Source organism: Leptopilina heterotoma, unplaced genomic scaffold, assembly GCF_015476425.1.
Source record: "Leptopilina heterotoma isolate Lh14 unplaced genomic scaffold, ASM1547642v1 Lhet_325, whole genome shotgun sequence".
Classification (NCBI taxonomy): domain Eukaryota; kingdom Metazoa; phylum Arthropoda; class Insecta; order Hymenoptera; family Figitidae; genus Leptopilina; species Leptopilina heterotoma.
The window spans coordinates 979191-993225 of record NW_025111019.1 but is presented as its reverse complement, the minus strand read 5'-3'; the positions used below and the strand labels follow the sequence as shown (position 1 = coordinate 993225).

The window sequence follows — 14035 nt, the reverse complement described above, 5'->3', positions numbered from 1 at the left end:
AAAAAAATTTTCCTATACATTAGGAAATATGCTGTGAGCTGTGAGAAAATTTTAACCTGAATCTCTCATATTTTTTGTCCGCAAGGCTGCCGTTATAGTTTTTTTATTTATTTATTTACTGACCGAACAGTAGGCCCTTTTAGGTAATTTTTCATATATATTTAAAAACAAATTAAATTTAACATCAAAATTAATAACAAATTAATTTTTTTATTAAAGTTTAATACACAAAAATTAAATTTGAGAAAATTTACGATTGTTTCGATTTTTTTAAATTATCTTCGCGAATGCAATTATCTTCAAACAATTAAACATTAGAAAAAAAATATATATTAAAAAAAAATAAAAAAATAAAATTAAAAATATTCTTTTAAGAAATTCAATTATTTCTGAAAACATTTTAATATTTAATTAAACATTTTCAAAAAAAAACTAAATAATTTTCCAAAGTAAATATTTAAATAATTGTTAAATATTTTTCCACAGGAATTAAAATTTTTAATATTATTTCAATGTAAATTCTTTGAAAATTTCATCTATTTCTAAAAATTACAACTACAATTTTTTCAGAAAATATTATTTTTTGGAATTTTTAAATAAATTAAAAACTTTAATAATATTTTAGAAAAATAATATAATTTTCAAATAAATATTTTAATTATTAGTATACTTTTACAGGGATTAAAAATTTACAAAAGGAAAAATAAATATAGTCAACATATTTACAAAAAATATGTTTTTGAATAATTTTTGTAAGATAATTAAATTTTTTAATAATATATAATTAAAAAATTTTAAAATAATTAAAATTTTGTCAAATTCTATTGAAAATAATAATTGATTTTTTCAAAGTACCTATTATATTAAAAGTTTTAAAAAAATAAAAATTTTGAAAATTTTTTATAGAAAATTTTAAAAATAACTGAATTCTTAATAATTTTAATTTTAAAAAAATCTTCAAATGAAAATTATCTTTAAAGAAATATATTAAAATATTTTTTAAAATCGTAATTATTAGAATTCTTTTTTTTCAATTTTATAAATTCCAATTGTTTTTTTAATTAAATTCAATTTTTATTTAACGAAAATTCAATTATGTTTCTTCAAAAAAAGGAAACTGAAATTTTATTTAATAAAATAATTTTTTTGAGAAATTCATTTATCTTTGAAAAATTACATTTAATTAGTTTTTAACTAATTTTTAAAATTTTTTTGATCAAAATTTCTTAAAATTCAATTTTTTTCAAGAAAAGTAAATTAAAATTTTGCAAAAAATCAAATTTTTTTAGAATTATTAACAATTTTTTGTAGAAAACAATTATTTTCAAAATTTTTTATTAAAATTATTCAAAAAATTGATTCGACTTGCATCGTTGAAATATTCTTTTAAGAAATTCAATTATTTCTGAAAAATTACATTAAATTTGATTTTAACTAATTCTTAGAATTTTTTTTGATCATAATTTATTAAAATGCAATTTTCTTCAAAAAAAAGTAAAATAAATAAATTAAAGTTTTTTTTAAAAAAATTGAAGTTAAGAAAAAATTTAATTTCTGTGACGAAATAAATAAGTATTTAAATATTTATTTAACAAAATTATTCAAGTTTATTATTTATTCTAGAAATTATATTTTAATAGGTATTTTAATTTCGAAATCAGTGAAAGATTAGAAAAATACAATATAAGAAACTTTTGTGACAACGCTGATGAATAGAATGAACTTTTTTCATTTTATTTTCTTTGCCTTGAAGTCGATGAACCGAGATCTGCTTCTAATAATAAATTATTTCCCAAAATTTTAACTAAAATTAGTTTTTAAAATTAATTCTTATCGAAATTCAACTAGGAGAATTCAATTATTTAAATAATATTTCGGAGAAGTCGAAATTCGACTAAAAAAGAATTCTCTGCGTAATATTTTTTTTGTCTATTAAAAATTCGTCTAAATGACAATTCTGTTCAATAAAAATTCTATCAAATGAAAATTTGATAAATTAAAATTCGACGTAATAGAAATTCTGTCAAATAAAATTTTTACTATTATGAAAAAATTTCGTTTTATATAAATTCGTTTAAATGGAAATTAAAGTAAATAAAAATACGCCGATAAAATCGTAAAAAAAGTAGTAAATAGTAGATTTTATTAGACGAGAAGTAGAAAAGAGATAAATAAACACAATTTTTTTTTTTTTAGCAAATTTTTATTACTTTTTTTCTAATACATAACATCGCCTCGCAGTATTGCCCAAAAATAACATCGTTCATTGAATTACGCGATATTTGAGCCAGAACTTTGAAACTGTTGAGACAAAAAACAGTTTGGCATAAAATCGATTTCTTCTGTCAATTTTTAAATTTTCTCTCTTTCTTTCTTTCTCTCTCTTTCTCTCTTTTTCTCTCTTTTTTCTCTTTTTTCTCTTTTTTCCCCATTGAATAACTCAGTTAAAAAAGAAAAATTGTCAAAAGAAATCCCTCTTATTTTCATCTCCATTGTTCTTGGCGAGAATCTTATTTTTCACCTCGGTGCTCTTCTAAAAATTCGACGCAATGATCAAGAAAAAAAGAATTCTTCTCTGTTGCTTTTTTATTAATCGTTGTGTCGTGTTTGCTGCTTTTTTTGTCTTTTAAAATTTTTTACTGGAAAAAAAACCGATTCGTCCACGGTTTTCTCTTTTTTTTCTATCTTTCTTTCTTTTTTCTTTAATATATATTTTTATTGAATTAGATGAAGACTTTAATAATCTGCTTAATGAAAAGTTGATGCAACGCTATTTTTTCATAAGAAAAAAAAACGAAAATAGAACTTAAGATCGAGGTTGATTTCTTCTTTTTTTTTTTGTTGAAAATTTCTTTACTGCTTGGCGAGCGTTTCTGCTTTTTGTGAGACCTCTTCGATAGGTCCGACCATGTAGAAAGCAACTTCGGGAAGGTGGTCGAGTTCACCTCCCAGGATCTTTTGGAATCCCTTGATTGTTTCTTGAAGTGGTACTAGCTTGCCGGCGTGGCCTGTGAACACTTCAGCGACCTGAAGGGGAAAAAAAAGAAAAAAGGTTTATTTTAATCGTCGTGGAGACAAAAATCGATTTTTTTTCAAAATTATTTTCTTCTTTTCACTTCATTTATTATTTTCTAGAATTTAAAACTAAAATTCTTCTTTAAAGCAACTATTTTTAATAATTTTTCGATAAAGTTCTTTTTGAGAATTTTCAAATTCTGATTTCTTTAAAATTCAATTTTACCAAAAATTTCGATTATTTGGAAAATCTTCAATTAAATATAAATTAGAAAACAAAGAAATTCAGATAATTTCAAAAAAATTCAATTTAACTTTTTCGAAAAAAAATTCAAGTTAACTTTTATAAAAAAATTAATTCCCAAGAATTGTTAGTTAAAACTATGATAAATTTAGATTTTAAAAAATTTTAATTTGAAACCTTTTCAAAATTCAATTATTTCTAAAAAAAATTCTCAATTATCATTATAAATAATAAACTTCTTCTCCGAAATTCAATTATTTTCTAAAAATTTTAATAAAATTTGAATTATTATAAAGAATTTTAAGAACAAATTTTTAAATAATTAAATTCTTTTGACGAAATTTAATGAAAATTTTTAAGAATAATTAATTTTTTTTAAAAATTCGATTAAAATTTTATTAAAAATAATTGAAATTCTACGAAGAATTTCAATATTTTTGAAAATGATTGAATTCTTTTGATTAATTCAATTATTCTCGTGAATTTTAATAAATTGTTCGTAAGAATTCAATTATTTTTTTATAAATAAATAAAACTCATTGCAAGATTTCGATTATTTTTCATACAATTTCAAATAATTCAATTTTTTCAAAAATATTAATAAAATTCATTGTAAGAATACACTGATTTATAATTTTCAATTACAATTTTTTATAAAATTTTTATGGAAATTCAATTCTGGTATTTAAAAAAATTTTAATAACATTCTTCGCAATAATTCAATTATTTTATTTTAATATTCAACTTTTTGTTCATAATTGAACTATTAACAAGAATTTTATTTAATTGTTTGAAAATAATTGAATTTGTACAAAGAATTTTACAATTTATGAAAATAATTGAATTATTGCGAAAAAAATTTATAAAAAAAATTTGTCAATAATTGAATTTTTTCGAGACAAATTATGAAAATAATTTAATTCTTTTGAAGAATTAAAATAATTAATTAATTAATTTTTATTTTAATTAAATTTTTAAAACTAATTGAATTGTTTCAAGTAATTTTATTATTTACAAAAAAATAATTGAATTGAGAAGAATTTTATTAAGAATTTAAAAATAATTGAATTTTCTTGAAAAGTTTTATTATTTAATACAATAATTGAATTCTTTCGAGAAATTTTTCTTACAATTATATTAAAAATAATTGAATTTATGCGAAGATTTTTTTTTTTATTATTTATGAAAATAATTGAAATCCTCAAAGAATTTTATTATTTTTGAAAGTAATTGAATTTTTTCGAGAAAAACTATGAAAATATTTCAATTTTTGCAAATAATTGAATTCTTTTGAAGGATTTTAATTCAATTTTTAAAAAATAATTGAATTGTTTCAAGTAATTTCATTATTTTAAAAAAAATTAATTAAAATTGTATTCAAAATAATTGAATTCTTGAGAAGAATTTTATTAAAATATTTCTAAATAATTAAATTCCTGTGAAGAATTCTAATATTTTTGTAATTAATTGAATTTTTCCAAAGAATTTAAAAAGAAACATTTTTTTTTTTTGAATAATTGATTTTTTCGATGAATTGAAATTAAATTTTTAAGAATAATTACATTTTTTTCATTAATCCCTGTAAAATTGTATTAAAAATAATTGAATTCCCGCCTTTAAATTTTATTATTCATGAAAAAAATTCAATAATTGCTGAGAATTTTATTAAAATATTTAAAAAGAATTGAATTTCTGTGAAAAATTTTGTTATTTTTGAAAATAATTGAATTCTTTGTAAGAATTTTATAAACATCGTTTTAAATAATTAATTTTTTTTCGAAATATAATAAATATCGTGAAAATTTTATTTTAAATAATTGAATTCCTGTGGAAAACTTTATTTGTGAAAATAATTGAATTTTTCGATTCATTAATTTAAAATAGTATTAAAAATAATTGAAATTTTTCGATGAGTTTTATTATTTATGAAAATAATTGAATTCTCGCTTAGAATTTTTTCAAACATTTTTTTTTTTTAAATTGAATTTCCATGAAAAATGTTATTATTATTGAAAGTAATTGAATTATTATGTAGAATTGTATAAAAATTTTGCTAAATAATTGATTAATTTCATTTTTTCGAATTTTTTTTTTTTTAAATTGCTATTTTAAATTAATTGAATTCCTGTGAAAATTTTATTATTTATGAAAATATTTGAATTTTTGATGAATTTTTTTTTTTTTTAAATAATTGAATTCTTTTGCGAAATTTGATGAAAATACTAGATTTTGAAAATGGAATTTGGAATATTTTTTGAAAATAATTGAATCGTTTTAAAGAATTTGAGACTCTAATTTTTGAGAATAGTTTTCTGATTTCCAGTATTAGCAAATTTAAAGTAGTGGAAATTCTCAAAAAAAAAAATACAAAAAAAAAAACAAATAGCTTCTTGTGGCTGAAATCGAAAAAAGTAGCCAAATGGTAGCATTTCGTAAAGAAAGTAGAAAGAACAGAAAAAAATTGATAATTACCTGGAATGGCTGAGAAAGGAACCTTTGGATTTTCCTTGCGCGTGAGACGGTCAATTTGTCTTCCTCGGACAACTCGTCCATACCGAGGATGGCGATAATGTCCTGAAGTGATTTGTAGTCTTGGAGGATTTTCTGTACGCCGCGAGCAATGTTGTAGTGCTCGGCTCCAATGATGTTGGGGTCCATGATACGCGATGTGGAGTCGAGGGGATCGACGGCGGGGTAGATACCCAATTCGGCGATGGCACGCGACAACACAGTGGTGGCGTCCAAATGGGCGAAGGTCGTCGCCGGAGCGGGATCAGTCAAGTCGTCGGCTGGCACGTAAATGGCCTGGACAGAGGTGATTGAGCCCTTCGTGGTGGTCGTGATTCTCTCCTGCATGGTACCCATGTCAGTGGCCAGGGTCGGCTGGTAACCGACGGCGGATGGGATACGTCCCAACAGAGCCGATACCTGTAATCGAATTCACTTTTTAACAATATTTTCTACACCTTTTTAACTTTTTTAATTCTTCTTCTTCTTCTTCTTCTTCTTTATCTTTTTCTTCTTCGTTTTGAAGAAAAGTAAATTTTCTTTGAAAAAAAGTAAATTGATCCAGGAATGATTTTTAAATAGGATTCCCACAAATATTTAATTTTATTTTTCATTGATTTCCAGACAAAACTATTGGATTTTTTCTCTGCCCCTAAAGAATATTCTGATTCACTCTAAAAATTATTAAATACTTTTTTTAAATAAATATTTAATTATGATTTTTCCATAGAAATTAAAATTCTTCAAAAGCTTCAAATTCAAACCTTTTTGAAATTCAACAGCTTGTAAGAATATTATTAGAAAACAAGAAGAAATCGATGACTCCGAGTCTTCGACTCTGAGTTATCTATTTCTTCTTGTTTTCTAATAAATTAAAAATGACCGCGTAATAAAATAATTATTTTATATTATAAGAATATTGTTACTGTAACTTCCTCAAAATTTTTCTCACCATTTCAATTCAATTATTATTTTCTAGAATTTCCAACTAAAATGCATTTTTAAATCAATTATTTTTAATTTATTTCCAAAAAAGTACTTTTTAAAAATTTTCTAATCTAATTGTTACAATTCAATTTTATGTGAAATTTCAATTATTAAGAAATTCTTCAATTAAATATGTACATATATGTACATATATATTAGAAAATAAAAACTTTAAATAATTTCAACAAAAAAAAAATCGAATTTTAATAAATTTTTCAAGAATGATTACATTTTTCGAGAAATATTATAATTGCATTAAAAATAATTGAAATTTTGAAAAAACTTTGATTATTTTTGAAAATAATTGAATTATTGCGAAGAATTTTATAAAATATTGCAAATAATTGAATTCTTTCGTAAAATGTAATTGAAATTGTATTAAAATTTGAAAATAATTGAATTTTTCCAAAAGAATTTTATGGTTTATGAAAATATTTAAATCGTTTAGAAAATGTATATGAAAAAAATTAATTTTTTTGGGGGAAATTTTATTAAAATTGAATTGAATTGAAAATTATGAAAAATTCAGATTTTCCAAAGATTCTAATTTGAAACATTTTCAAAATTCAATTATTTCTCAAAATTCTCGCAATAATGCAATTATTTCTAAAAATTGAATTATTATAAAGTGTAATTCTCATCAAAAATTCAATTATGATAAAAAATTTGAAAGAAAATTTTCGTAAAAATTTCAATTATCTTTATAAATAATAAAATTCTTCTCCAAAATTCAATTATTTAAAAAAAATTTAATAAAATTCGTTGCAAAAAATTTGAATTATTATAAAGAATTTTAAGAAAATTTTTTGAAATAATTGAATTCTTTTGACGAATTTTAGTGAATTTTTTTAAAGAATAATGTCATTTTTCGAGGAATTAAATTGAAATTGAATTAAAAAGAATTCAAATTTAAATAATTGAATTCCTGTGAAATTTTTATTATTTATGAAAATAATTAAAAGTTTGCGTAAAATTTTATCAATTTTTTTTTTTAAATAATTGAAATCGTTAGGGAAATTTTATTAAAATATTAAATATTGAAAATCATATAATTGAAAATTTTTTTTTAAAATAATTGAAATTTTGCCAAGAATATTATTGACTTTTTTGAAAATGATTGAATTTTGGCCAAGAATGTTGTTATTTTTGAAAATAGTTGAATTCTTGTGATGAATATTATTTTTTTTTTTTTAGAGAATTATTGAATTTCTGGTAAGAATTTTGATATTTATTAAGATAATTGTCGAGAATTGTAATAAATTTTTTGAAAATAATTAACTTTTTGAGAAGAATTTTGCTATTTGTAAAGATAATTGAAATCTTGATAATACTTTTAAAAAAATTTTTCAAAAATAATTGAATTTCTGCGATGAATTTGATTATTAAAAACATAATCGAATTCTTGAGGTGAATATTGTTATTTATGAAAATAATTGAATTTTGTAAAGAATTTTGATATTTATCGAGATAATTGAATTTTTTCGAAGAATTGCGTTAAACTTTTTGAAATAATTAAATATAAATTAAAAAAAAATGTAACTAATTTCTACAGAATTGAATTCAAAATATTTTTAAAAATTAATAATTAAAATTATGAAAAATTAACATTTTCCCAAGATTTGAATTTAAAAGCTTTTCAAAATCCAATTATTTCTGAAAATTCACACAATAATACTTTTAATATTCAATTATTATCTAAAATTTTAATTGAAATTCATTTTTAAATCAATTTTTATTAGAAAATTCTACGAAAATTCAATTATTTAAATACAAACATATATAATTTATTGAATAATTGAATGTTTCTTTAAATTCAATTCTCATAAAGAATTTTATCAACCAATTTTTAAATAATTGAATTCTTTTGATGAATTTAAATAAAATTTTTTACAGAATAATGACATTTTTCAAAAAATTCGATTAAAATTGTATTAAAAATAATTGAAACTCTGCGATGAGTTTTAATATTTAGGAAAATAATTGAATTTATAAAAAGAATTTTATTATTTTTGAAAATAATTGAATCGCTGTAAAAAATGTTATTTATCAAAATAATTGAATTGTTGCGAAAAAATTTGTAAATTGAATTCTAGTGAAATTTTTATTATTCATGAAAATAATTGAATGTTTGCGTAGAATTTCATTAAAATTTTCTTTTAAAAAAATTAAATTCTTTTGGAAAATTTTATCAAAATATTAAATATTGAAAAACGTTAACTTTTTGAGGAAAATTCTTGAAAATAATTGAAATTTTGGAAAATTATTGAATTTTTGCCAAGAATTTTATTATAATTTTTTAAAAGAATTGAATTTTTCGGAGAAGAAGTTTATTATTTATATTGATAATTGAAAATTTGACTAGAATTTTTATAAACATTTTAACATAATTGAATTTTTGCAAAGAATTTCATTAATTTTGAAAATAATTGAATTTCTCGAATTATTCGTAACTTCTTCGAAATTCAATTTTTTTAGTGTTTTTTTAAACTGAAATTCTTCTATAAATTCATTATTTTTAATAATTAATTAAATGTATATATTAAAAAATTTAACTAATTTCAGAAGAATTTTAAATATTAAAATTTTTTGCTCTGAATCAAATCCAAACGAAGCCATAAAATAGAAGAAGATGAAGAAGTAGAAAAAAAAGAAGAAAAAGAAGGAATTTAATCCAAAGAAGAAAGTTTTTCCGAAAGTGAATTTGAAGATTATTCGCACCTCGGAACCGGCCTGGGTGAATCTGAAAATGTTGTCAATGAAGAGCAACACATCCTGTCCCTCCTGATCACGGAAGTACTCGGCGACGGTGAGACCGGTCAGGGCGACACGGGCACGTGCGCCGGGTGGCTCGTTCATTTGTCCGTACACGAGGGACACCTTGGATGTCTTGTCCTTGAGCGAAATGACGCCGGACTCGATCATCTCCTGGTAGAGATCGTTACCCTCGCGGGTGCGTTCTCCCACGCCGGCGAACACCGAGTAACCACCATGGGCCTTGGCGACGTTGTTGATCAATTCCATAATTAATACGGTTTTTCCTACTCCGGCACCTCCGAACAAACCTGTGAAATTCGTTAACGAAATTAATTACCTAATAAATAAACGAAGTTTTTTTTTTTTTAATAAAAACGTAGTTTTTATAAAAATAAAATATGTTCATAAAAACGTATTTTTTTTATAAAAACGTAGTTTTTATAAACGTATTTTTTATAAAAACGTAGTTTTTATAAACGTATTTTTTATAAAAACGTAGTTTTTATAAACATAGTTTTTTTATAAAAACTTAGTTTTTATAAAAAAAAACTATCTATGTAAAAAATACGTAGTTTATTTTATAAAAATAGTTTTTTTTATAAAAACTGCGTTTTTATAAAAACATAGTTTTTTTTAAAATAAAAACTACGTTTTTATAAAAAAAAGGCTTCGGTTTTTTTTTACCAATTTTTCCTCCCTTGACGTAGGGAGCGAGGAGATCGACGACCTTGATTCCCGTGACGAGAATCTCCTGTTCGACGGACATCTCGACGAATTCTGGCGCGTCGGCGTGAATTGCGGCGAGTTTGTCGGTTGGCACGGGACCGCGCTCGTCAATTGGCTCACCAATCACGTTGATGATGCGGCCCAATGTCTCGGCACCAACTGGAATCCTAATTGGAAAACCGGAGTCGGTTACGACCTGTCCTCGCACCAAACCCTCGGTACCTGTTTCCAAATTCGAAATTTAAATCAAAAACATTTATAAATACAAAATATTTTTTGACAAAAAATTACTTTTTCGAAAGAAAAATATTTTTTGAAAATAGTAGAAAAATATTTTACAAAAATAGTCGAAAAAGATATTTTTTGACAAAAAATTACTTTTTCGAAAGAAAAATATTTTTTGAAAATAGATTCGAGAAAGATATTTCTTTTGGAAAAAAAAAATATCTTTTTCGAGTCTATTTTCGATTTTCTTTTCGATTTATTTTCGAAAATGAATCTCGTCAAAATTTATCGAACGAAGGTTTGTAAAATTTTAATTTTATTGAACTCTGAATACTTTACCGTCCATGGCAATGGTGCGCACTGTGTTTTCTCCCAAGTGCTGAGCGACTTCGAGGACTAACCTCGGGGTTCGATTTGGTACCTCGAGGGCATTGAGGATGGGGGGAAGTTCATCGTCGAATTGTACGTCGACGACAGCACCGATGACGGCGACGACGCGACCCTTACCGCCTTTCACTTCCTTTGCATAGTTGCGACCTGTAAATTCAAAAAAAGAAATTTTAATTCAGAAATAAATGTGAATTTTTCTTAAAATTAATAATTAATAATTTACGTTATTAATTAAAAAAAATTTTCATATTTTTAATTATTAATTTCAATAATTTTAATTATTACGATTAATAATTAAAATTATTAATTCACAGTTTAAAAATAGTTGCTGTTTGCTTTTTTTGTTTCCCAACTTTTTAATAATGTTTTAAATGTAATTAAAATTGAATTGAAAATAATTTAATTCTAGTCAAGATTTTTATTAAAATTCTTGAAAATAATTGAATTGATTTGAAAAATTTATTTCAATTTTCTTGAAAATAGTGGAATTTTTTTTTAAATAATTTCTACTGAAAATTTTGAAAGTAATTGAATTTTATGAAGAATTTCTTTAAAGTTTTTAAAATAATCGTGTTTATTATTATCTAATTGTAATTAATAATATTCCAATTAAATTATATGTATTAAAATTATTCATAGAAAATTAAATTCTTTTAAACAATTTTATTAGAGTTTTTGTAAATAATTACATTTTTTTTTTTGAAGAATTTTATTAAATTTCGTAAAAATAATGTAAATTTTTTGAAAATAATTGAAATTTACAAAGAATTTTATTCAAAACTTTTGAGAACAATTGAATTGTTTAGAAAATTTGTATTAGAATTATCTTGAATATAATTGAATTTTTTCCTAGAAACTTTATTAAAATTGTATTGAAAATAATTGAATTCCTTCGAAACATTATATTATTTATGAAAATAATTGAATTTTTGCAAACAATTTTATCATAAAATTGGAAAAAATTGAATTTTTTATTAAAATAATTTCATCAAAATTGAAAATAATTGAATTTAAATTGAAATTTTCGAAAATAATTGAATTGCTCTAAAAAGAATTTTATTATTTATAAGAAAATTTCCAGAAAATATGAAAATGAAAAATTAACCCTTATGTAACTGAGAAAAAAAAGGGAAAATATAAATAAAAGAACAAAATTTGCTTTTGAAAATCATTGCAAAAATTGTTATAAAACGAAAAAACACATGACGGAATCGACTGAACTAACAGAACAACGAGTTACATAACCAAATAAAATAGTCACTCGACCCAAAATTCCCAACACTGGTAACATCACAATAAATTAAAAAATTAACTGCAAGGAATGTTTCATTCAAGAAATAAAGAATTTTATTACAAAATACAAGTAGCGGAAAAATAATACAGAAACGATGTCTAACAAAACAGACAAAAAAAAAAAGAAATACAAAATTTTTCAAAATGGAAAAAAACCCAAAAATAGTTTTTAAAAAATGACCCACTTTTTTTCAAGATAAATTTTTTTCCCCCATTTACATTATTATGTAAAAATAAAGAAAAAACAAGTGCCAATTGACCTGAAAGCCGCCATTTTTTGTTTCTATTCCAATCCCCGAATATTATATAATCTTATCACTGAGTGTTAATACTTGACAGAATTTTTTATTAACGATTATTGTCCACATGCTTTGAATCCGAAATAAATGACAATCAATCGTTTCTACCTTTAGGCAGAATTTTGACGTTTTTCTATTTCTTTTTTTTTATGATTCTTTAACTGAGAGGGGAAAAAAGTGGGGCTGCGGCAAGTGCGGCGGCTCTGGGTCCGACATTTTTTTTCTGTACAAGGTTCTTTTTGGGTGGAAGTTTCTCGGGGAAGTTGACAATTTTATTTCTTGTACTCACTGTTTACGGATAATGATGCTGATACTTTGGCGACTTCATTTTGTAAAAGGCCAGGTTTCACGGCCCTTAATGCCCCAGCGGCTGCTTTTGTCACGGCACTCAACAACATGGTCGATCGAGTGAAGAGCAGCAGAAGCAGAAAACTGTTCCACGTTCTCCAGGCGAGAAAATAGTTTGCGCACGCGCCAAGTTCTTGCGCATGATCGGTATTGGTCTTTGAATTTGGTGGCAGTTTCCGATAGAGGGCGAATTCTCAGGGTTGGGAAGGTGGTTCTCGATGTTTCAATTTTTCGTAAGGAAAAATGTTTTTTTCCTATTAAAAATTTAATTATTGGGGGTGAATTTAAAGGTGTTGGAGGAATTTCAAGAGAAAAAGCATTTTAATGAGTGGAAAATATGAGAAAATATTAAATATTTCCATTGGAAAGATAATTTTGCGCTTGAAACATTATTGACTGTGGACTAGGCTTTAGACTACTTAGAATATTCCTAACCTTACCCTACTCACTCCTGTTTTTAAATCTCGATGATAACCTAAAAATCATCATTATGGTAAGTGAATAGCGTGAAATGTTTAGATTAAAAAAAAAGCTATAAATAAAATTATAGTTTTCATTAATCTATTAACCACTTAACTGCGGATGACGAAGATTTTTGGCCGTTAAATCTTCGTCATCGAAGTTAAAGGATTAAACTGTAATTTGTATAAAGAAAATTAATTTAACAAGTGTGAGTAAAGTTAAAGTGAATATGCATCGATTACTACGATTAATACGAAGCCAGAAATACGAAAAAAACTATTTAAATATTCAAGTAGACCGGTAGATGTTATAAGCAAAATTAGGGAATTAAAAAAGAGACTATACTTATGGGTTATGAATAATAAAGCGAAAAATTTTTGTTTCGCATTTCTTTCGATGGTTTTTTTATTTTAATATATATTTCTCACTAGAAAAAGACGGAAAACAAAAGAAAAAAGTAAATATACGCCGAATGCTTTGATTCACATGGAAATCTATCATATTAGACACAATGTTTCCAAACCTAGTTGATTTATTATTAATTCGTCGATTATTGATTGGACGAAATTTTTTTTCTCGTCTTGATAAAGGAAAAGCTTATATGAAATAAAATGATAATGACAACAAATATAATAATTAATTATATTAATTAACAAAGCTAATTAACATAATTTATTGAAAAATAATTAAATTCGTGGCAAGAATTTTAAAATTTATATAAATAATTAAATTTTTCCGAAGATTTGCATTTGAATTTTCGAAAATGATTAAATTTTTTTAAGGA

At 23.2% G+C, this 14035-nt stretch overlaps 1 protein-coding gene across 1 annotated transcript; it reads right to left on the bottom strand.

Moving 5' to 3' along the window:
• Nucleotides 1-2181: 2181 nt before the first annotated feature.
• LOC122504911 (ATP synthase subunit beta, mitochondrial) lies at nucleotides 2182-12892 on the bottom strand. Its single transcript, XM_043616243.1, has 6 exons — nucleotides 12731-12892; nucleotides 10799-10996; nucleotides 10193-10456; nucleotides 9473-9816; nucleotides 5732-6187; nucleotides 2182-3027 (listed from the first exon to the last, which is right to left on the bottom strand). Exons 1-6 carry the CDS (start codon nucleotides 12837-12839, stop codon nucleotides 2854-2856), a joined length of 1545 nt encoding a protein of 514 aa, XP_043472178.1. The 5' UTR covers nucleotides 12840-12892; the 3' UTR covers nucleotides 2182-2853.
• Nucleotides 12893-14035: the final 1143 nt, after the last annotated feature.

Coding starts and splice junctions, on each gene's coding strand:
- LOC122504911 (XM_043616243.1), bottom strand. CDS start 12,839: ATGTTGTTGAGTGCCGTGACAAAAGCAGCCGCTGGGGCATTAAGGGCC. Junction 10,457..10,798: donor GCGCACCATTGCCATGGACG/GTAAAGTATTCA, acceptor ATTTGGAAACAG/GTACCGAGGGTTTGGTGCGA. Junction 6,188..9,472: donor TCACCCAGGCCGGTTCCGAG/GTGCGAATAATC, acceptor ATTCGATTACAG/GTATCGGCTCTGTTGGGACG.